A 24,710-nucleotide genomic window follows, 5' to 3' on the forward strand; every position below is an offset into this window, starting at 1 on the left:
TCTCCCTGCGGGCCCACCGGCCGGCATTGTTTAGCTGATGGGACCCGGAGGAGACCAACTCTGTGGGATCTTACCGGTAGCTGGGAGCTATGCAGCAGAAGGCTGTTATGCTTGTATGAGTTTTATATGTTTTTATTTTAAGATTTTATGATATTAAAAACTCTGTTGTAGATTATGGTGATATACATATTGAATCGCAAGTTTGATGTTGGTTAAAATAAAGATCACTGGAGGTCAGTGCCAGATTAGATTATGAAGTCCTGATGCTATAGATAAAAGCATTCTTCCTTCTCCTGTGAAAAGATATGTCGATATGTCTTCTCTTTGCAATTCAGAGTTCTGCTATGTAAATCACTTGCAAATCACTCAGCAAGTGAAACACATCTTTGGATCTAATTTGTAAAGCAGCCACAACAGTGTTGGCTATCCTGGTGGAAGAGTCTCCTGCATATGCATACATGTGCCTGGATGATCTCCAGAGACCTTAATAGCCAGATTGGGATTTTGAGAATCTCTGGCTTTGACAGTGGATTCTGATATATTTCATGGAATGATTTGTGAGATCTATTGTGTAATGCAGGGCTGTCAAACTCCCAGCCCGCGGGCAGGATGCGTTACGTGCTGGCCATGCCCCCGCCCGATTTAGTGAAGGGGAAAAAAGTCCTGATACGTCACGTGACGCAGCTGTGACGATGTGAGTTTTACACCTTTAGTGTAGTGTGTCTATTCCACGGGTGTCAAACTCGCCACGTTATGTTGCCGTCAAGTAATGTTTCACAATGTTTTTCTAGGGAAGTGGGGAAGACAGCGGTCAGGAAAGGGTTATCTGCTCCTAATCCAGCAAAGATCGGGTCAGGAAGTTGAAAGGCTCCTCCTCCTGTTGCTTCCCCAGCTTTCTGACTCGATCTGTGCTGGATCGGATGCATATAGCCTTTCCCTGCCTTTGCAGTCCTAAATTTGATTCTAATTTGATTCTAATTGATTTCTTTGATTTCTAAATTTTTCTAAATATTTGAGGTGCACAGCGAGAAGGGCTGCTTTGGTCCAACTCCGCTGCGACCGCTTGCGGTCTTTGGGGATTGAGACCCCCTGGCTGGGTCTCTCCCAATTGGCGCGAACGGTTCACGCCCGATTCCGCCGCTGAGAGCCTCCTCTTGGAGTCGAGGCTCTCTGCCTCTTTCTAGCGGCTGTTTGCTTTGTTTTCCGGCGAGTCGACTTCTTCCTCGCCGAAGGCACCTCTCGGCGGTTAAATCGCCGCCGCTAGCAGCCGCTTCGCGCCCGCTGCCGCCTTTGAGCCGCTCTGCCTCCGGCCGCCCGTTATCGCCCGCGCTCGCTGCTGGAACCTTCCCGGCTCCAAATTGACGGAGCGAAGAAGCGGTATTGTAAAGCAGGCATTTGTTTATTAATTGGGGCCTTCCTCTCTTGACTTTGGACGGCAATTGGGGTGCTAATTATAGCGGCCGCCATTTTATCACCCTCGGTCACCACTGTACCTTGCCTTAACGGCCGCCATTTTGGCTTACCTCATGGCAGTAGAGGCCTAGTCCTGACAGCATGGCATCGCGTACTTCTAAGGCGAGTAAGCGCCAGGCCTCTGAGGACCCGGCTCCCGGGCCTTCATCAGCTGAGCCACCAAAAAAATCGAAGAAATCCCAGGCCTCTAGGGAGGAAAAGAAGGCGGCAGCCAGGGCCAAAGAGGAGCTTTGCCTGCACCAGGCGATTGAACGCTCCATACAGAAAGCCATCAAAGAGGCCTCTGTTAGAGAGGCCCCAGTCCATCAAGGGGCGATTGCCACACTGACCCCTCTGGCCCCCCAGGCTCCTTTGGCCTCTCCACCTGAGCCAACGGAGGCTCCGGCCCAGGAATCACGCCCTTTATCTCCGGATGGGGGTCAACCGCCGGCTCTTCCTCAAGGGCAGATTTGTGAAGCCCTCTTTGGAGCTCAGCCAGATACTCCTCCCCAGGGCCAGGCCCCAGCCTCTTCTACCCCGTTGGGGATTGTACCATCTAATTTGGGGAGCAATGTACCATCGGGACCCTCGATTACCCCTGAAACCCTGGCTTTCATTCAATCTGCTATTCAAAAAGGGGTTCAGGCTGAATTAATAAAGCTACGCAGAACATCCTCCTGGGTGGCCGACTCTGCTTGCTCGAATCTGGACATTGAGGGTTCCCTCTCGCAAGAGGGCCAGGTCCCCCCTATAATTGATGCCACTTCGGGGGCGCCATCTGAGCATCTATCTTACCATGATGAGGATGCTAGGGAGAGGGAACTCTCTGATGATGAGGACCTCGCCCCTGATCAGCCATCCTTCATAGGCTTATTTAAGCCTCATCTTTTTAGGTCCCTCTTACATAAAGCCAAGTTGACTACCCGCCTGGGTACCCCTCAGGCCGCCCCTCCTTCTAGTGGGGAAAATCAGAGCTCTGTTCCCCTATTTGAGGTCCCAGAGATTGAAACTGAGGAGATTCCAGGTCCCAAGCTTTTTAGAGACGTCCTTAAGAAACAATGGTCAGCGCCTGCTTCGGGACCTAACCCTAATCAACTGGACAGGCGCTTTTATAACATGGCCCCGGAGTTGGCTTCCCTCCTCCAACTCCCGACTGTGGACCCTCCGGTAGCAGCCCTTCCGGCTCCCTCTAATGCTACTGGCCCCCCTGAGGAAAACCTCCGGCCGGAGGACAAACGACTGGAACAGTCACTAGTTAAATCTCATTTGGCTTCGGCCTGGGCAGCTAAATCTGCTATGGCCTCGTCGTTTTTTAATAGGGCGTCCATTTTATGGATTCGACAACTGCAGGATAGGCTTCCAGTGTCGGATTCCAGAACCCATCAGGACCTTAATAAAATCTTAGCGGCCCTGGAATTTTCCGCCGACGCGACGCTTAATGCGTCCTGTTTCTCAGCTAAGGCAATTGGATCAGCCATAACCTCCCGGCGGTTGCTCTGGCTGCGGAATTGGCAGGCAGATGCCAAATCAAAGTGGCGCCTTGCTTCTGCAGCTTTTGAGGGTCCCCTCCTATTTGGGGCACCATTAGAACCTCTTTTAATTGAAACGAAAGACAAGAAACGTATCCTTGCACCAGTCTCGAGGCGTTCTGAACATCGCCCTTCCCCGGCTAATTTTCGCTCCTTTCGGCAGCCTGAGTTTCCCTACTCGGGGGGTAGGTTTCTCAGGGCCTCCTTTCCCCGTCCCAGGATCCCAGAACACCAGGGATACCAAAATCAAAGGGGATTCTCCAGACGTCCCCCCTGGGGTCCCCGGGGTCGTCCTTTCTGCAGGTCCAGATAATTCCCCTTCCTCTCCTCCCATTGGGGGCCGCCTGGCTCTCTTTGCCAGCCAGTGGGAGAGTTCTTCCTCCGATGCTTGGGTCCGGGAGACGGTTAGGTGGGGCCTCTCCCTCGAATTCCTCTCCACTCCTCCCGAAAGGTTTCTGCGATGTCCTATTTCTCGGGATCGCGAGAAACGGCTCCTTCTGGCCTCGGCTAGCAAACATCTCCTTGACATTCGGGCAATCGAGCCGGTGCCGTAGGAGCAGCAGGGACAGGGCTTTTATTCCCGCCTGTTCCTCATTCGGAAATCTTCGGGAGGTTGGAGGGCAATTCTGGATCTTAAGTCCTTGAACCGCTGGGTTCCCTACCGGCGGTTCAAAATGCAGTCCCTTTCCTCAATCCTAGACAGCATTAGGGTCGGGGACTTCCTCACGTCAATTGACTTGACTGAGGCTTACCTGCATGTCCCTATTCATCCGGCATATGTCAAATTTCTTCGGTTTTGCCATGCGGGTCGTCATTACCAGTACCGCGCCCTTCCATTCGGCCTTTCCTCGGCTCCCCGAGTGTTCACTAAATTGATGGCCGCCGTTGCGGCACACCTTCGAGCTCTTCCGATTCAGATTCTCTGTTATCTAGACGACCTTCTCATCCTGTCGAGCTTGGAGGATAGGGCGCTTCAGGATCTGGACACCACCCTCCGGATCCTGACGGCCCACGGTTTCTCCATCAATAGGGCCAAGAGCCATCTGGTACCTACGACCCGGATTCAACACCTAGGGGCTATCATCGATACGGTTGAGAACAGGGTCTTCCTTTCCGAGGAGCGACTGTCCAGCTTGCGGTCTCTGGTCAGTTCAGTCTCTCAGGGAGCCCCCGTTCCCTTGGCGACCCTTTCCCAGCTCCTCGGAAAAATGGTCTCGTGCATCGGCATCGTGCCATGGGCCCGTCTCCACTGCAGGGCTCTGCAGTGGTTTCTTCTCCCGTATCTGAAGTCCCACCATTCGGCTTCTTCTCAAATTGTTCACCTTAACCACTCTGTCCTTCAGTCCCTCCGTTGGTGGTCTTCCAGGTCCCTGTTCAAGGGGAGGGAGTTCAGGGAGCCCAATCCGGTCGTCCTGACAACGGACGCCAGTCTTCTGGGCTGGGGGGCCCACGTTCACTCACACATGGCCCAGGGCTCCTGGACTTCGGAGGACAGATCGCACAACATAAACTGGCTGGAGCTCCGGGCCATTTTTCTGGCACTCAGGGTTTTCAAGGACATCGTCAAGGACCGACACGTAATTGTCCGGACGGACAACGTGGCAGCCAAGGCCAATGTCAATCGTCTGGGGGGGACTCGGTCCCGGCCCCTCATGGACGAAGCGGAGCGCTTGGGGACCTGGGCGGAGACCAACTTGCGATCCCTGCGAGCAGTCCACATCTCCGGCCTAGTCTCGGCCCGGCCATCTTTTTCTCAATCTTCTCTAGGTGGGCTATTGCGTCGTCAGGAAGACATCACATCCTCGTCCGAAAGCTGGGGAAGCAACAGGAGGAGGAGCCTTTCAACTTCCTGACCCGATCTTTGCTGGATTAGGAGCAGATAACCCTTTCCTGACCGCTGTCTTCCCAGTCCCCAGAAGGGGCGTTCAGGTAAGTCAACACCCATTCCCATTCACGGAGCTGGGGTGGGTGCAGCCTGCACATGACGCATCTGGCCCATGGACCTCCAGTTTGACACCCCTGATCTAGTATGTATACATATTGGAATGACCTGATACTGTAAATTATATAACATTGTGTATTTATCATATAAAGTATTTTTAAAAATAGAGGAGAAAAGAGTGAAAAATATATCAGTAGTTTAAAAATCATTTTATATCTCATGAAAATAAAATTTTATGAAATATGTTAATTCCTTTCTATTTTTTCAATAATTTCCCCTTTTTTAGGCTTTAATAATACAGTAGAGAGTCTCAAAATGCTTAAGTATTTAACTTGGCTGCTGTAACCCAGTAGACTAGGGATCGTGATTATATTACTGGTGAGACATTAAATGCAGTTTTCATCTGCAAAGAAAGAGCAGAATCTATTTTTTTTTCTTTTTTGAGTATGATTTTAGGAGACAGTCAGGAGTGGGGAAAACCACCTTCATTTTCATCCTCAACCATGGAGTTTACCAGGCGATGTCAGGTCAATTGTTTTCCCTCAGGCAATTTACTTCACAGAGCTACTCTTGTGGGGACAAATAGGAAGAGGAAATACCATGTATGCTACTTTGAGCTCCTGTGCAAAAGCTGGGTTATAATAAATAAATATATACATTTTATACACATACATATACATAAATACACACACATGTATGTATGTATGTATGTATGTATGTATGTATACATACACACACAAAACATTTAGCTTTACTTTTTTTAATAGAAAAAATAAAACATAATTTAAGAAGCATGGACAAATTTCAGTGATTCCAAGGAATTGCTGATGGAAGTTTAGGGAACTATTGATGAGTCCCATCTGATACGTAAGTGGTCTCATATGAAGAGAAAAAAAATAATTATTTTTCTAGCTTGCAAAATACAAACAGAGCATTATACCGGTTACAGAAAAATATATAGATCAAGTAAAGGATCTTTACAAAGGCTGAGGATGAGATTTATAAAACCTGGAGACTTTCTCTGATAAATCAGTGACCTTATCAAAATTTCCCTAAGGTGCATCAGATGAAGAAATGTGCTTGAGGCTAACGTACAATTAGCTTACCTGTCAATTCAACATCTTCATTTTACCCTACTCTGTCAGTGTCAAGGGATAACTGAAATTGGTATTGGCTTGGGGTTAGCTCTTCAAATTATAAAAAGATCTTAAGGTTGATTAATATGACTTGTTGGATTGATAACTGCTTTGAAAGCCTTCTGGTAGCCTAGAAATAGTAAATAAATATGTGCTTTTAGTTTCTGATACCTGAAGAAGGAAAAATAAGACCCTGACCATAACCTATTATTTGTGTGCAGCTGAGGACACATGTAGGTCTATGTTTTGTTGTTCTTAATGTAAATGCTCAAAATGTTAAGTCTGTAAATGGTGTGCAAGAGATTTATTCTCAAAGGAGGAAGTCAGTGCTTATTATTGGATGACCACTGGTAGAGAAATGATATGGACATTTTTTTACAGATGGCTAGTCAACTGGATTATGTGAATCAACTTTCAAAAATCTGGAGTTTACTCTGGGGCTTTAGTTCAACTATGATATAATGGTCTGACTTTACTAAAGACAGCAGCTCCTGGTTTTAACTGAAATCAGTAAAAATAGAAATGGAGTTATGCAATAGTGTTATTTGTAGCCTTTGGTAGTTATTGATTATTGTCTGGTATTAACTCATTATCAGTTTTTGTCTGATGCTCTGATTCTGTAAACTGGAAAATCATATTGGAGTATCTTAAAATCCAATTACAAATGGTTACTACAACAAATCTTTCAGAAGTATATGTGGTTAGGTAAAATAGGGGGTGCAACTTTGCACTACAAAAAGTTCGCTTTACAATAAATACATTCTGAAGTCTTGAAGGATTGGAACAATCCAGGTAGGAATATTTCACTTGACTTTACAAGCAAACTTGATGATTTGCAGAACATTAAATAAACCCAAGCCATAGACAATCACAAAAAGAATTTGAGGGTGTAGTGTAATAGCCAGACCATGATTGGACAGCTGGAATGTTGGTATGTATGTGGTAAATATAAACTCAGATTGCAGCCGGAACAAGTAGAAACGTGGAAATATTTCAAGAGATTATTGAAATATTTCAGAATAATTATTAGTTAATTCAAGCCACTTTGATTTAATTTTTAAGGCACCAGTCTAGAAGCAAGGAAATTATGAGGTTTAATCCTGCCTTAGATATGAAAGCTGGCTGGGTGACTTTTGGCTAATCCTTCTCTCTCATCCTGGTCCACTTTACAGGGTTGTTGTGGGGAAAGCAGGAAGAGAAAGAAGTGTTAGGTATTATTTACTGCCTTGATTTACTTATAAAAATGATAAAGGCAGTATAAAAAAATCTATCAGTAATTGCATTCTTCTTAAAGCAAAACACTTGCTTCAAGTAGAATAATAGTGGAGCATGTGTGCCTTTAATAACAGTTCCATAAATATATGACTGCTTATAAATGGTGGAACATTTGTGCAGCTAATTAAAAAATAATGCATAGTTTTGATCATCCCTGCACCAATTTCTTTCCCTTCCCGCATCTACTGACAGATGAATCTTTCCACCTAGGCTAGTTTATCTTTAGATGGAAAATGTAGTTTCAATCATAACATGCACTGTAATTAATTGCACAGTAATTCCTGTGCAACTCTGTCACCCATGATAGAAAAGGGGAAGTGTGGATAGTGTTGATATTTTTCTTGATAGTTAAGCATTTGTTTTCCTCATCTTTTTGACATTGGAGGTAATTGCCATCCTAAAGTATTTTGTTACTGCTATTATATGAAACTGTTAGGCACAAATTAATTAAGAAGTATCTTGTTATGGTAAATTAATAAGGTGGTAGAATATATTTCTTCTCATCTTTCTTCATGTTTTGGCAGGCATTGTGTTAGGCGTTGATGTACTACAAATAAAATTTCTCCCAGATGTCTGATGTAATGCATATTATCTACATAAATTTATTGCCAAGGGTAAACTGCAAATAGGAATTAAAGTACATCCAAATGGACTGACATTTTTCTAGGTAAATTATTTCCATTCTTTTTTAAAAGGGCATTTGTATACCATCCTCTTTTTACAAAATATTTTTATGCACAGATTCTGTAATTATACAGTAATGCTTGAAAGTTTGTGAACTCCTCAATTTTCAATATTTTGCATTAATATGACCTAAATATGATCTATATTCACACAACTCCTAAAACTAGATAAAGAGAACCCAAATAAGCAAATTAGTCAGAGAGAAATAGTTTATTTATTTATTGAGAAAAATGATCCCAAGCTACATATTTGAATGAAAGTATGTGAACCTCTAGGATTATCATTTTTTTAAAAAATAAAGAGCCAGGTGTTTCAATCAATGAGGCAATAATTAGGTGTGAGTGTGGGAGGTCTTAACTTATTTAAAGAGCAGAATTCTAAGTATTACTATCAAAATCACCTCTAGATGAAATAGATGGCAGACCAAATCAAATCCATCCATCAGTCGATGTCTAATCTTCACAACACAGGTATGTAGAAGCATGTCATGGTTTGATTTTGAAGGACTTCCAGAAAATAGTTGTTCATGCTGATATGATCAAAAGAAACAAAATGGCAGTCTTGATAGCACAGTCAAAGCCTCACCCCTTTTGCATATGTGTCATATAAAAAACATATGCAAAGGAACAGAGCTTTGATTGTACTATTGCAAGCCTTTATTGACTCCCCTACAAAAGCTGATGCTTGTAACATCAGGCTCACAAGCAAATCTTAGGGCCCCAGCAGATTCATCTGTGTCAAGATTGGGCAATATTTTGGTGCTGGAGGGTTGCAACTGAACATTTCAAGGGACACTAAGAGTTCTGGTCGGCACAAACACTGGCTGGATTTATATATTACATTGAGGCTGTAATTAGTTTTATTTGGCTTTGGCTCACTGTGTCACATTAATCAATTAGCTATGGCTTTTAAATATGATTTATAATGCAGTTTGTTTTGTGACCTGGCCAATGGTGTTTTATATACAGCTAAATGTAGTATACTTAATTTAACCCTATTGTATTTATATATTTATTTAGCAAATTTATATAGGCAACAATTCCATCTGAGCCCTATAGGCCAGGTTCACAAATAGGATTTCAGATCTGTTATCCTATCTACGGAACAGCAACCCTGGAAGCCTCCAGAGTTTCCTGAATAATGATGGCTACATTACCACCTCTGCCCTGGAGTCTTGGCGGATGCTGCACCAGAAACTCAACTAAGTATATTTCTGAGTTGGGAAATCCCCCTTCATTACCCAATTACATGATGGATGGAGGAGCAGACTGACCTCACATTCAAGCGCAGCAGCATTAATTTACTTTAATGCTGAGAAACAGAATGATACAATATCAAATAATGCCTTAAAATAAAAACTGGTCTGACATGGATAGCATAATTTCCAACCAGCTGTTTCTGTAGAAGTTGGGTCTATGCGCTAGAGTCAAACTTGCATCATCACGGCGTCATCACGTAACATATCACAACTTTTTTCTCCTTCGCCAAACCGAATGTGGGAGTAGCCAGCGTGTGACACATCCGGCCTGAGGGCTGTGAGTTTGACAGCCCTGCGCTAGAGCAAACATGAAGTATTAGACTAAATACTAAAGAACCCTTGAAGGGTTTGTATCATTGACAGAATTCTGTTTCTTATTAAACTGGCTTTGCTAGGGGTGCATTTTTTGCTCTGGCTTTAAAATGGCCTTCTCAGTGTTATATTTTAATATTATTTTTGCTTTTTCAAAATTTATTTATTTATTTATTTGGCTATGATTGATTTGGGTCAGTATATCACATTTACTACTGTTTTTAAGTGCCTTGAGTCAAATCCTGCAGTCAGAATTCAGCTGACTAAAATGTTCAGTTTGATTTAGCAGTCGCTTGTCATATGGACTTATTCAGCTTTCAGTATTATTCTTTGCTAAATTTGACAATTGACATTAGGTGCTGCCTTTCTAATATGTAGTCATGGAATCACACTTTTTGGAAATCTTCGTTTCATTTGTTCATGGCATTTGTTAATGGTTTGCCCTTAATTGAAAAAAAAAATGTGCAAATAATCTAGTGTTGTACTCTCTAACCTTTCAGCCCCATTAATTTTAGCCGAGCTTGAACCAGTTGGCAGTTTTTATAATGACAGACAGATTTCTGTTTGGTGAGCAGCTGAGGTCAAATGTTCCAACCTTTTATGCCTTTCTGGGACAAGGACAGCAATAAAGATAATGGGTTTTGAAGGCAAGATATGTATATATACCTGTAAGGTTGGCTAAGTTTTAGGAGCATTGTTGGAGGTCAGAATATTTGAAAGGCTATGATAAGAGTAGAAAAGAAAAGAAAAGAAAAGAAAAGAAAAGAGAAGAGAAGAGAAGAGAAGAGAAGAGAAGAGAAAAGAAGAAAAGAAAAGAAAAGAAAAGAAAAGAAAAGAAAAGAAAAGAAAAGAAAAGAAGAAAAGAAAAGGAAGGAAGGAAGGAAGGAAAAAAAGGAATGTTTGGCCATTGTAGATAAGGCCAAAAAATTGCTGTAGTGATGGGGTTACATAAGTTCAAAAACACCAAATGCACCCAAGTATGCGGTAATTCTTTTGTGAAGCCTGCCCTTCACAGCCAGCCTTTCAAACCAGAGACTAACAAGGTCAGCAGTGATGACCAGAAATTTATTTCTGGTGATGATCAGCAGAGTGTCCAGTATATTGTGCCAGGCATGATGATTTCACAAAATATTCACTTGCAACAGCAATAGCAATAGCAATAGCACTTAGACTTGTGTACTGCTTCACAGTGCTTTATAGCCCTCTCTAAGCGGTGTATTCTAAGAGTCAGCATATTGCCCCCAACAATCTGGGTCCTCATTTTACCCACCTCATTTTACCAATGCAGGTAAATAGAGAGTATCTTGTTCAGGATAGTGACAGAATAACAATGCCAATCTGTGACTATGCTATGTTGAACCATCAGTGTCATGGGTGGGAGAGAGACTTCTATAAACATAGGGCCTTTCTTTACAACTAAGAAGTGCTATCCACTCAGTGTTGAGTGGGCAGGAAACTATGCAGGCATGGCATTTACTGTCTACATTGCTATTCCTCATCACTACTATTAGTCACCTGACTTTCCTCCAAGATAAAGGATGACAAAACCCTACAAAATTTATATACCTTGAATGATGTTGGGAAATATTACTTTAACATTTCTCCAGTTATGAATTACTTAAGTCTGTCTCATCTCTGGATCAGGGATGAAGATAATGTTTTTAGGATACAGCTAGCAAATGATGTTGGCAGAACATGGTTTTTTTTTGGGGGGGGGCTAGGTGCAACTGAGGACAAGGCTATAAATACAGTATATACCTATCACTTTAGATTTCAGATAGAGAAAGAATTGTCTTCAGCTTTATGGAACAGGAAGCTTTAATAAAAGGTTGACTACTATTGTCTATTAAGTCTGACCAAATTAGAATGTGCCAAATTGTATGATTGTTAACAATTTGAGGGGATCTTATTATGAGCGGAAACAAGGAAGGAACTTCAGATGATGTCACTGCTGATTATTTTTTTCCAAATGAAATTAGCAACATTTATCACATCATAATAGTATTCTTCAGAACATCAGTATAAGTGACTTAAACAAGTGACTTTTTGTGAGTTGGCACTTGTTGTTTTAAAAACATATTCCCCATAAAAAGTGACCCTAAACATTCAGCTCAAACGCTAGTTGATTGTTGCTTGAAAGTACAACAAAATATTATTGCAGTTTGTTCAAGGTTTTCTTCCCTTTCCAAAAGAAGCTTATGTTATCTTAGTTGGTGTTTTGGTGTTTAGGTATTTATTCTGAATTGCTCTTGACTTTACTAATGGAGTTAGCAGAAAGTGCTACTGATGCTGCTGTTTTCTGTTACAGATCCTTCCATCATTCTGAAGCTTTTGTAGCCACCCACACTTCTGAATCTGAAAAAGCTTACTGGGAGGAGTTCCCAACCTCATAATGTCTTCTCTTGCAATTTAATTAAAGCATAGGAAGTTAGAGACTGCCAACCACCTAGATAATAGTACAATGAAGACAAACATCCTTACATACCCTTGGTTACTCATGCCTAAACTAATGCAAAATCATTTTGAACCAATACTATTGAATTACTCTTTTCTTTGGAAGACATTTTAAAACCAAGTTTTTTTATTAGACTGAAAAAGAATTAATAACAGACAGGATAATTTGTGCCGTTAATGAAAATTGCTTCTTGAAATTTTATACTCTTTTGGTGGAGAGATGAACAGAATCCTCCAAATTTCTCAGGGACGGATGGAGCCATCACCAGGATGCAAATTTTTGTCACAATGAACAACGCAAGTTCTTCCCCATTTGTACAGTATATGTATACGGTATGTGTCACAACAAATGTAGAAATTTGGGGATGAAGCATATCATTAGCTGTTTTTATATCGCTCACCATGCTTTTGATTTAATAATATGAAAGAGTGATATGATTAGGATTTATTGTAACCATTATTGTAGTTTTGTAAATTAACTATCCTAAATAGCCCTCAGTAAAGGGAATTGAGTGATTATGTAACATAAAATTGGTGTTGACTCTTATCAATCTCAGCAGTAGGCTTTCTCTAGAATGATCTGTCCTCAGTCTGGTCCGTCAAGCCATGCACCTACTCATTGGGTCCATCCATCTTGTTTCTTTCTGAATATATTCTTCATCTCTTTTCTCCCACCTGTTCCAGCAACACACTCCTCCCTAGAGAGTTAGGTTTTTGCAAAATATAACCAAAATGACCAGACATTGAGTCTGGTCATTTGTGCCTTGAGTGAGATTCTAAGTTAAATTTTAGAGATATTAGAAAGTATATATAAATGAAAAAAGAAAGGATCCATTTTGCCCAAGAAGGAAGGAAAAAAAATCCTTACTAAGGCAATTCCCCCAAGTTGAAATGTTTTCTAGAAATTTGAAAGCTGACATATTTCGTAAACTTTTAGTTGAACTAATGAAAATGTTGCTTTAATATGGATTAAGAATTTAAAGATGAGAAAATGTGTGTTCCTTTTATTTAGTTGCAGGTTATTTCTGTGCAACTGGAATTTAATCAGAAATTTCCTAATTCAAGTCCAGTGTTTTAGTGGTTGAATTACATTGATAAGCGAAAATAGGTGAGATGTTCCAAATTCAATTGACTTTTTCTGGATTGGCTCCAGTGGTTCATATGCCAGAGGAAACCATTGACCACAAAATTACTCACATTGCATATACTAAATGGATGAAATGCTCAAGAATGCCATGAGAGAGTCCCACTTCGGAAAATTTCTCAAGAAATTGTTTTTTAAGTATAATTTTAAAAAAATAAAACTTAACCAAGTTTTTCTAAAAAATGCCTTCTGTGAAGAACCTATTGTGTTTTACTGGTATTTAAAGACCAGCTTCTTTCTATACACATTAAATCTTTCCCTTAATAAATAATTGCAGCCCAGATACTTATATTAGTTATTTAGCCAAAACCGAGTTAGCTAATGAAAATGTTTTTAATTAGTAAAAGGCAGATTAACATTGCTTGGTCTTTAGTAAATAAGAATTGATCAGAGCACAAATGACCAAGCTTGGAGCAAAATGAAGATGGCATGTGGCACAAGCTGTGTATATATTAAGCTACAATGGAATACAATACAGGCCAAAGTGAGCATGGCTTTCTTTCATTCTTTAAGCTTCTGATGCAGGTAGGTAGGTGCCCATTGCATTCCTGAATGTTATTCCCTCTGATCTTCATGATATTTTCAGTTTAGGTTCATGTTGGAAATCTGATGTTAAAGGTTGCACAATCACTTTGGAAAAAAGAAAAGAAGGATTATCCTCATATATAAAGGTGATCTATCTGCACTACATTATTATACGCCCTTGTGAATTTTAGCACGAAAGTTAATTCTAAGTGCATGTTGCAGCAATTCTTCAAATTCTAATGTAATAGCATGTTTTATGCCACTGAATCTTTAGTTTGTAATTACTAGATCAGAAGAAAGTTGCCACTGCATAGGCTGACACAAAAAGAAAGTGATATTTGCCACATTGACCGTCGACACTTGGTTGTTGGGATTTTGAATATATGAACTTAAATTTTAAACTTAAATTTACTTGGGTTTGTTTTGCCTAGATGGCTGTGATGAAGGGCTAATGAAACAGCTTCTGCTAAGAGGTGGATGGTTGTTGAAATATTATTTATAGCAGATGGCATGACATTCTTAGGGTATTTTGCGACTCTGAAAGTTAAAACCAGTTTATCTCACTCTGATCTGCTCAGATAAAAAATAAACTAAGAGTCAATACAGACAAGAGGAACGTTCATTTTGTCTAGTCCGGATAAACAGTTGGCAGCATTCCAGATGTTGCTGAAGTACAACTCCTAAAATCCCTTCTCGCTGACCATATTGGCTAGAAGTAGTAATTCAGCACCATCTGTTGTGCTGCAACTTGCCTACTCCTGATCTAAGTGAATGCTTTTTATCCATTTGCATAAAGAGTTGGAATTTCTTTAAAGTGTAGATACTTCTAGCCTATTTCTTTTGACCATAGAAGTTGAGTTGTGTGCTCAACTTCTGAGATTTGCTCCTGTCAGCCTGTTCCTCAATTGTATAGTATTCACTAATGCTGGAGAACTATCTAATGGGACTTATTTTTCTTGCCAAGCATTTTTCATAGGTAAATATTTCCAGCCTGTGAAGTAGCTTCTTTGTAGGCTAGGGCTACGATGATAGTGATGGAGAGAGAGTGGAGAAATTATTTCTGTAAGTGTTCTTGCTGAGCTGAATTGTATTCTGGCTAGCCTTCCAAGTGTGGAGCTGGCACAACCGGATTTGGATAGAGAAGAATGCATTTGTGCAGAGTAATCTGGCCATTTCATTCTCTCAGACTGAATCAACCTGCACGGAGGAAGTTGTGTGGAGAGAGTAATTCCTCATTCATCTCCCCCCACCCCCATTTAGGATTCAGATCAGCAAACTGAGCTTCAGGCAGGAGGAAAACATGATGAGGTTTCAGTGTATAAACAGAGGAGAGATTCAGAATTATATTCCCTGAGGTGGGAACAGAAGGAATGAATCTATCTTATTTTTTTCTATGAGAAGAATAGGTATTTAAGTAGCATTATAACTGCTGTTTTTGCTGCAAAAGGCTGATATCTTTTGGAGAACAAGAGTTATTGCCTTCCCCCCCATATTTATTTAAGATCACTATCTAAAGCAATCCTGCCTCTTACCCCTTTGTGTTCACTTGTTTCTATTTCTAACGATTGCAAGTTCTCATAATATTTTAATCCTAAATTTGGGCTAAAGAATTACTGAATGAAAGTCCTTGATTGAGAGCCTGGGAGTGGTTACTGGGCCAGTGATGAATGCTTGGGGTCCTCCACCCAGAGTGAGAGTCAAATGGAGGGGTTAGATGAGTTGACCTTCCTCCAGCGGGCCAGTGAGAAGGACCAGTTTAGGAGGGAGGAAGCTGGGCATATCTGAGGCGGAGGGAGGGGGAGTGGAGAGGTGAGAGCCATGTCGGTGCTGAGACCTTGAGCTTAAGTGCTGTGAGGACTCCCTTCCTCATCTGTCTCCCAAGGACGTCTGAAGGAGTGAATGAGAGTGGCCGGAGGGGGATGGCAGAGCTCTTTGCTCTGAGAGGTCAGGATCGGTGGAGGAAGATCACCTCTGGAGACTAAGGGTGGAACAATTTATAAAAGTGATGACAGGCATGGGTTGCCACGAGAGCCAGAGGGCAGTCCATTAAAGGGGATGATTCCCCAAATGTTTAGAACTGGTGGATGGAGGACCCTATCAATCACAGAATTTAGGCAGCCATGGTCCAGGAGAAGAGCCTTTTCTGCTGTGGTTCCTGCCCTTTGGAACAAGGTGAGATCCACACCCACCCTTTTGACCTTCAAAAGGAGTTGAAGACCTGGCTCTGCCAACTGACCTAGAGGAGATGCACCCAATGGGGGTGCATCATTCTGGAGATAGTTAATAGACCAAAATAAAGTCCCATCTTCCTCCCAGGTGCATCTTGTTCCCTTCCACCCAATCTTTGTCCATTTTAAATTATTTTGATGTTACTATTTTCGGCTTTAATATTTTAACTTCTTATTGGTTATTAATTATTGTTAGATGCCTAGAGTCACCTCCAGGAGAGACAGGCTGCATAGAAGTTGAATAAATAAATAAATAAATTCAAATAACATGCTTTGCTAAAAGAAATCACATTACAAAGTGAAGCTGGGTTGCCACAATACATATAATATTGGGTGGTTAATGCAAATTCTTCCAGTAGTTTAATCTCACAAATCCCATTCAGGATTTTGAAATAATTAGTTTGGTTTATAGTCTCTTACAAGAAAGGCTCAGCTCTTAAGAGTGGAAATTGTGGAGGGCAACTCTCTCAGTTCATTGGACGAATCCCAAGCCCATTCCTTGAACTCAAAGAACAGCTTCTACCTAGGATACATGGGACAAGTTGCAAGGTCCAGAATAGAGGGTCATATTGGAGAATCGCTTTTGTTCCCTCCTCAGAGCTGTTGCAATAAGCTTCTGAATGTTCTTGGAACTGCATAGTTGAGTTCTGTTTTTTAATGATATCTTCTCATTCTTTTTGCCTAAATTTTATAACAGGCTTTTTACTGTATTGCAAATATAATGTCCCTGCAAACAGTGAGATGGGTGATATATTAAACGAACAAACAAATCTTTGTTAACTTGATCTCTTTTCCTAGATGCATCATTTAAATGATGTAATAACTATTCAACTTCTGTGTAGACTTCATGATGATTCATCTCTAACTATGATGCCAGTGGGGCCCTCTGTATGTTTCATAAGCAATATTAGTGCATGCACTTCATGATAATATGCTTTGTACTTCATTACATACAAGAATTTACAAATCATCCATTCAAGCCAAAATTCTATATTTTGGCCAGTTTCAAGGAAGTTTTGATGATGATGATGATGATGATGATGATGATTGATGATAGTGATGATGATGATAATGGTATCCATTCAAGACCTTAACAACTATTATACTTGGATTTTTTTCCTTATTCAATATCTTCTTATAGTTGACTTCTTTAATATCTTTGTTTTTTTCCATACTTTCAGTGTGTAACAGGCTTAATTGTACAGTTCCATTCTTTTATTTTTATACAGTTTGTTCTGATTAGTTCAGTCTTTGAAGAGCAATAGGATTTCCCACCCCACTGAAAGTAGTGTAAGCCATACCAAGGAAAATCATGCAACCTTGAAATAATCTTCATGGTAATTTTCAACAAGGACATCCATTCACTACTCTTTTGCTGTATTTTGTGCAGTTATTTGGCATGTGTTGAACTTCAGTTCAAGTTATTATACTTTCTTGGGGAGATATTCTATAGCCTGGGAGATATACAAGGGAAGACTCCCTCCTGTCTATCCAAGAAGTAGGCCATCTGGCAGAGATATGTTGAAAAAGATCTCTGCTGATCTGAGGAATTAGAGAGCTTTGGAGTAGTAAAGGCAGTCCCTTAGGTAATTGGGCTCTAAGCCATTTAGGACTTCAAAAGTCAACAGAAGCACTTTAAACTGTGGCCAGTAAGCAAATGGCAGCCAGTGTAGATCTTTCAATAACAGGCAACATATGATCCCTATCCCTTGCATTCTGAACATGCCAGGTGTCACCGTTTGCACCGAGTGATATGAGAAATGCACTGCAGTAATCAAGATGTGCTGTGAATAATCATTGCTGAAATCAGAAGCAGGTCACAATTGGCACACTTGTACCTGTAATTGTGCACACATTTTGATTTTTTACAGCCATCACTTGCAAATGCAGCGACCTTCAAGGATCAAAAACATTTCCACACACCATCTTTTGAAATAATCTCTAAAGTGTTGTACGGTTTCTCCTTCTGTCTCAGCATTTAAGAAATCAATGTGCCTCTTCTAAACACATTGCTGACCATTATTGTTCAACTAGGATACTTATGGGACTAGTATGCATGTATTCACTTGTCTCTAATTAGACAGAGTTGTTGGCTGCTAGTACTTTACTGCCTCTTTGCAATGATGTGGGTTGTGATTTTCTTGCCTTCATGTATATTTTGTAGAGCTACAAGGAATATATTTTTGCTTAGTAACATGAGCTATTAAGAATATAAAGAATTGGGGCTAAGATGGCCTCTTTTCTTCTCAAATACACTCATATTGCCTTGCCTTTCCCCTAAATACAGGTTAACTCTGGAAAGCTATAGATAGACCTCCCCTATTTGGGCTGGCTGCTGATTGCACTCCCTCCCTTCTCCTCTGTTGGAGACAGTATCGAGGACAATTATCCAAGCTGCATAAAAACTGTTTCCCTGTAATGAGTTGAACTCTTTGTACTGTGACAAACTGCCCAGCTGCTGTGACTTCATCCCTTCTTTTTTCTACCTCCATCTGCACCTTTTCCATTCCATTTTTTTGTGTATGTGTGTCTTCTTTTTCCTTCCCCTTTTGCACCTCTGCTATTTAGCGAGAGGAAAGGGATAAACAGTCCAGTCAAGGAGTTAAAATGCATAAAACAGGCTCTTTTCATCCTCCTTAAATCATACTACAGGTGGTTGGGCTTTTTCATGATGAAAGCCAGTAGTGGAATTCAAATTTTTTTTTACTACTAGTTCTGTGAGTGTGGCTTGGTGGGCGTGGCAGGGAAAGGATACTGCAAAATCTCCATTCCCACCCCACTCCAGGGAAAGGATACTGCAAAATCCCCATTCCCTCCCCACTCCTGGGAGAAGGATACTGCAAAATCCCCATTCCCTCCCCACTCCTGGGGGAAGGATATTGCAAAATCTCCATTCCCACCCCACTCTGGGGCCAGCCAGAGGTGGTATTTGCCGGTTCTCTGAACTACTCAAAATTTCCACTACCAGTTCTCCAGGACCTGTCAGAACCTGCTGAATTTCATCCCTGATGGAAGCGTACTACTTGTTCTGAGAGTCCTGGTGGTGTCCTTGCCCTTTGGCATGCCATGGCTCAGTCCATACCAAGAAAGCTCACAGAGTTTTGTAAAATGGAGGGTCCAAACAGAAACTGAACAGCTGTCAAGCATCAGGTTTTGAGGGGTGGGCCTTGCGTCCACTTCTTTTTGCTGCATATTTTTGAATAGCCTTAAGGAATATGTCGGGGGAACTGGAAACACTCATGACTAACCAAACATTTTAAAGTCTGCACATGCTGTAGGTGTCAGCCCCTACCGATATGTTTTTAGGGATGATGCAGGTGCAGTGCAGACATTGCAAACAAGAACATTGACCTGGGGTTCTTCTAGTGGGGAGAGCTGCCTGCTTTTTTTCTGAAATGTGCTTTCTATCCTAATGATCCAATTCAGGAAGCTTCCTGATTACACCATTATATCTCAAAGACTTGGAAGAGGATATATGGAAGGATGCAGTATACAATTTGGAGAAAAGGTTTCAAGCAAAGTTTCAGACGGTTTCAACCCCCCCCCTCTTTTCTCTCTGCAGGTGCATCTGCGTTCTGCAGAACGTCTCCGAGATTTATGCTGTGCCAACCGAGGTACCTTCATCAAAGTAGGACAGCATCTGGGGGCTCTTGATTACCTCTTGCCTGAGGAGTACACCCGCACCCTCAAGATTTTGCACAGCCAAGCTCCTCAGAGCAGCAGGCAGGAAATCGAGCAAGTGATCCAGGAGGACCTAGGCAAAGGGGTATGTCAGGCAATCGGCCTTTGTTGGCTGTCATTCAAGCAAGACAGCAGAATGTAGTTTGATTAGTCTTAGGGGCCTGCTTAGTGGTTTTCTATTAAAAAAGACACAGTTATACATAACAGTTATACATTTTCTGCTCCTTTTCACCCCCTGCAGGTTACAAGCATTTTCCTCAACACAAAATAGTACTTCCGCTGCAGAAATACTCCCATATTGTTTTTGTGTGTGTGTTGTGTCTTTTTTTTTTTTTTTTTCTCTTTAGTGCTCAAAATGAACTATCGGGTCTTTTAAAACGCCGGTTCTTTTTTCTAGTTCTCTTCTGTTTTGATTGCTTGTATTGTGTTCAGTGGGTGATTGTCACAGAAAATCTGTTAAAGCTTGCACAATTGTCAGCGACAGGGTAAACTGACTGCATTATTTTGTATATATTAACTTAGTGGGGTTTCTCCCACCCCCCAACATTCATTTCAGGAGGTCAGGGGGGCATGTCTTATTAAGGCTAGCTGTATGAGTTTTCTGTTCAAGATCAACAGTATTTACTGCAAACAGTGGTATTAAAGCATGTATTGTAAAAGTCCAGTTAGTTGAAAAGGATCCAGGAGTGAATTGCTGAATCTGGAATGTAGAATAGATGAGTGGCATAAATAGAACAAAAAAGGAAAGACTGTCAGGAATCCAATTACTTGATAAGACTGATGCCAATTTGGGGTCACATTGTGTCCTTAAGTTAAATCCAAAGAAGTGATCTGATTGGCAGCAGTTTTAACAATTGTCCCACAGTGAATTGAATGAGAGCATAGTTCATAGGCTGTAGAATGTGTTTAATGCAGATCTGGGACAAGTGAGCCAGCTTGATCTAGTGGTTAAAGTGTTGATCTAGAAACCAAGGCACTGTGATTTCTAGTCCCACTTTAGACATGAAAGCTGGCTGGGTGACTTTGGGTCAATCATTCTCTCTCAGCCCAACTCATCTCACAGGACTGTTGTGGAGAAAATAAGAGGATGAAGGAGCACTAGATTTGTTTGCCACCTGGAGTTATTTTAAATAATAAAGGCAAAATAAGAAAAACAGATTTAGAGGCATAGGAAGATCATTGAGAGATATACAAAAGGTAGGCAAAACAATCTCACAGGCTGCAATGCAGTAAAAATGATTTGGCCTGGCTAATCATGGCAGACCTTCTGCCTAACTAGCACAGAATGGCTTGTGGCCCTTTAAGACTGAGCTGCCAAGCTTTCTTTTGCTACAGCAGGATTCTGGCTGAGAGCAGTTCGAATCCCAGAAGCAACTATTTTAGAAAGGGACATAGTTGCAACAAAGCAGGATTCAGAGACACTGACATTTATTACTCCTATCATATCATCATCACCATATTATCTTCCCTTTCCAAGTGTTCCAGAAGTTCTCTGCTCTCAGGCCTGGAGTTAAGGTGCATGTGAAGCCTCTGTCATGTTTTTTTTAAATGTCCAGGCAGTTATGTTTTGTTATATTTTTAATTGTGTTTTACTTATGTGTATGACATTGTGTAAACTGCACAGATTCTTTTTGGAATCAGACAGTCCTTACAAATGTAGTAAATAAATAAATTAGTACAGCGCAGACAGAACAGGCCTCCAAAATGTTAGCGACCTCACTGGGGAAAACACTTTGGCTGAAGTGATTTTCAGATCTGGCAGCTCATAAAGTTCAAGACAGATTTCTCATAGAGGAAGTAGAAAATGCAGGTGAAGCCCTTGCTTCCTTATAAACTCTTCAAAGAGACAGTGATCTCCCTTTTAAATACCTGTTAGCTAAGAGACCGTCATGGCTTGGACATTTGACAAGCATGCCTATTTTGCTCAATCACTGTCAGTTCAGATTCCTGACTTTCAGTGTTTGGAAAGTTCTTTTGCAGAGAGAAATACATCTTTTTGGAAAGTACTCTCATTTTATGTACCTCTGACCTAGAATTTATAAGCAGAAGATCGTAGAAATAACTCTGCTGGTTCTTGCCAAACTTACCATAGTCCAAGTTTTTGCTTCTTATGTGATCAACAGCTTCCCATCACTGTTTCCTTGCAAACAGTATTATGCTGTCTTTAACTAAGAGGTAACATTGGGTCTTCCAGCCCAATAGTCCTGTCCTTCAGAAACTTATCCCTGTTTAAGTCATGAAGTAAGTTGCTATCACTACACTTTGTGGTAACAAATTCCACAGATTAATTATATATTGTGTGAAGAATTTCTTTCTGTTGCCTCTTCTAAACCTACTTCCAATCATTTTGGATGATATCTCAGCCTAGAATGTGAGAGAAAAACTTTTCCATATCTACATGTTCTAAGCATGCATAATTTTATATACCTCAGTCCAGAGATGGGTTCTACTTACCTTTACTACAGGTTCGCAGCGGGGCCACGCTCGCTTCGCTCGCACGCACGCGTGCTCTTCTGCGCATTCACAGAAGCATTTTGATGAAATTGGAGTCGGTGGGCGGAGCTTCCCGCTGGTTTTACTACCGGTTCTATAGAACCGGTGCGAACCGGGGGCAACCCACTACTGCCTCAGTCATGTCCCTATCTCAATTCTAAGTTAAACTTCTCAAACTTCTAGCTCTTTTTCCAGAGAAAGTGTTTTAGACCCTGAACAAATTGGCTGCCATCTTCTGCACAAGCCTCATCTCATCTCAGTTTTGCCAAATGACTCCTACTGAAGGTTGTTTCCTTCAGGACTTTCTCCACATCCCATCAGAAAACAGAGCAAATGCAGATGAAATTCTAGACTCATAAAACATGGGAATAAGGAGCAGCAGTCGGGCAACACGTATTATCTCTGACAAAGCCATTGAGCTTTCTTCCCCATGAAGAGCAGCTTCAGCTAAAAGCAGCAGAAAAGTTGCTGTTGGCAGAAAGCTATTCATGGGCAGTTTGTGCTGCTTCTCACTGCACTTTACCATTTCCAGATAAGCATTGTCAGCCCTTTACATTTGCACGCTCCTTAATTAACCCCTAAGTGAAAAATAAATAAATCCCTGTAATAACAACATAAATCGTTGCTGCCTTTCACACTGAAGCCATTTGGTGTCAAAAAAGCTGTGTCATTGTTAACTCTTTGGAACTGGGAATTACATTGGCTTTCAGGCACTCTTTTCTTCCTCTATTCTCCTCTTCAGTGAGGGTCATATTCCAAGTCTTTAATACAGTTTAGGAAAGGTTGTACATAAACCAGCAGCAGGAATAACTAAAGAGAACCGGAGTAAGTGCCCAAAAGTGGAAGCATTTTCTATATTTGGAGGAATACAGTTTGTGTGATAATTAGAAGACATTTGTGTGCACTGAATTCATGCATTAAAATATGCAATGCAAGTGAAACTTCATTCAGTGGCTCTATCCCATAATATATAAATCTCAAATAAGTCAACCATGTTCTAGCCCTCCTGCTGGGCAATCCTAGCCTTCTGGTTTAGTTGTCATGCAGCTCAAGAAATTGAGTTACTTCCATAACTTTGTAAGCCACCCAGAGTCATCCTATAGTGGAGATGACCATGGATAAGTATGTTGTGTAAACACAACTTGTATTATTCAGGCCACCCACCAAATGGCTTCCATCTTAACCTATGATGGTACATAAAGAAAGCAGCTATATTAGCAAGCAGCGTTTAGTTTTGTTTAGCTCTGCTCATAGGCCTTTGACTGAACAGGGACCTTTTCCTTCTGGGATGAATACATTTTCAGCTGCCATTGAGCCATCCCAGTCTTTTTCAGCATTTCAAGAACCAAAAAGAGCCCTCCATGCCTCATTAGTTCCCAGTAAGGAAGCCTGAATCTCTTCTCAGCCATAAATTTTCTTCTTAGCATTCCTTCACTCTCATGGTCCATGCCAGGTAGATATTTAGTTTTAAAGAAATGGAAAGAAAACAATAAAAGATCGGGAAGAAAATAAATGGGAAAGGAAAGAATGAATAAGTAAAAAGAGACAAGGCACAAAGGAGATGGATTATGGTTTTGAATTGTTATAAACTGAAATGACTTTGGTATTTCTCTGACAGTTTTTGTTTGGAAGATGAAATGCAAAGTATTTCCTATCTGTTGATCATTGAATACACCTCAATAATGTTTTTTGATAATCTGGATCATAAAATATTTCAATACACTTCAATTTTGGGGGGAAGATCATCTGAATCATAAATTATTTCAAAAATATAATTCAGATACCTGCTGTAGTAGCAGTCCTCAAGTAAGACTTTTTTGGGCACATGGTATCAAAATTGCTATTGTTGATGGAGCTTAGTTTCCTGAAAATAACTGGCTGTATCTCCTAATGTTTTGATATTATTTCCAGTGTTTTTAACACCTATCTACTGAATATATTTTTCACCTGAAAGCTGAAGTGTTTCCAGACAGGAATGTCAAAGGCTGAATGCCTGGTACTTTAACTACTAGACCAAACTGGCTCATCATGATGACAATAGCACCATAAGGATAAAAATAAATAAAGCCATATGTATGCAAATATATCTCAACATTCAAAGTAAACCTTTCTATGGGGTCAGATAGAAAAGTCAGATTAGGGATTCTTTTCAAAATGAACAAACTTTTATACAAATATAGATGTAGATATTAAGGAGAAACTTCTTGGCTCAAACTTTTATTCATAAAAAACCCCAAACCAGTTCCTGATTCTGATGTGAATGCAAATCTTCATTCTTATCAAATATTCTCTCTATCCAATTCAGTACAGCATGAATAGGTATAATATTTTAGTTGGGGGATAATGGGAGTTGATGTGGAATACATCTAGAGAGTGTCAGTTTGGGACAGACTATGATAAATGTTTATTGGGTCCTTATCAGGTATGTAAAAAGACTCCGTCACATGGATCTTCCTTGTTCGATCAAGACTCTGTTCTTCAGTGAAAGTCAATTCAATTACCTTATCACTAAATTAGCATCATTAATACTGTCATGTAGGAAAAAGGGAGTTTTAAGATATATTTAGAAGATCAAGTGCTTGTAGCCTCTACAGTTT

General features: G+C 40.8%; 1 protein-coding gene across 6 annotated transcripts in view; it reads left to right on the forward strand.

Moving 5' to 3' along the window:
• ADCK1 (aarF domain containing kinase 1) overlaps nt 1-24,710 on the forward strand; it is a 118,828-nt gene that overhangs the window by 34,020 nt on the left and 60,098 nt on the right. For 5 of the 6 annotated variants that reach the window (XM_070931445.1, XM_070931442.1, XM_070931439.1 and 2 more), the window contains one exon: nt 19,502-19,705. The exons of the other annotated variant lie outside the window; for it this stretch is intronic. In XM_070931445.1, the coding sequence (XP_070787546.1) occupies nt 19,502-19,705 (204 nt within the window). The remainder of the gene's footprint in view (nt 1-19,501; nt 19,706-24,710) is intronic. 6 annotated transcript variants of the gene reach the window in all.

Source organism: Pituophis catenifer, unplaced genomic scaffold (genome assembly GCF_029215685.1).
Source record: "Pituophis catenifer annectens isolate HBS135680 unplaced genomic scaffold, rPitCat1.0.hap2 SCAF_1, whole genome shotgun sequence".
Classification (NCBI taxonomy): Eukaryota; Metazoa; Chordata; class Lepidosauria; order Squamata; family Colubridae; genus Pituophis; species Pituophis catenifer.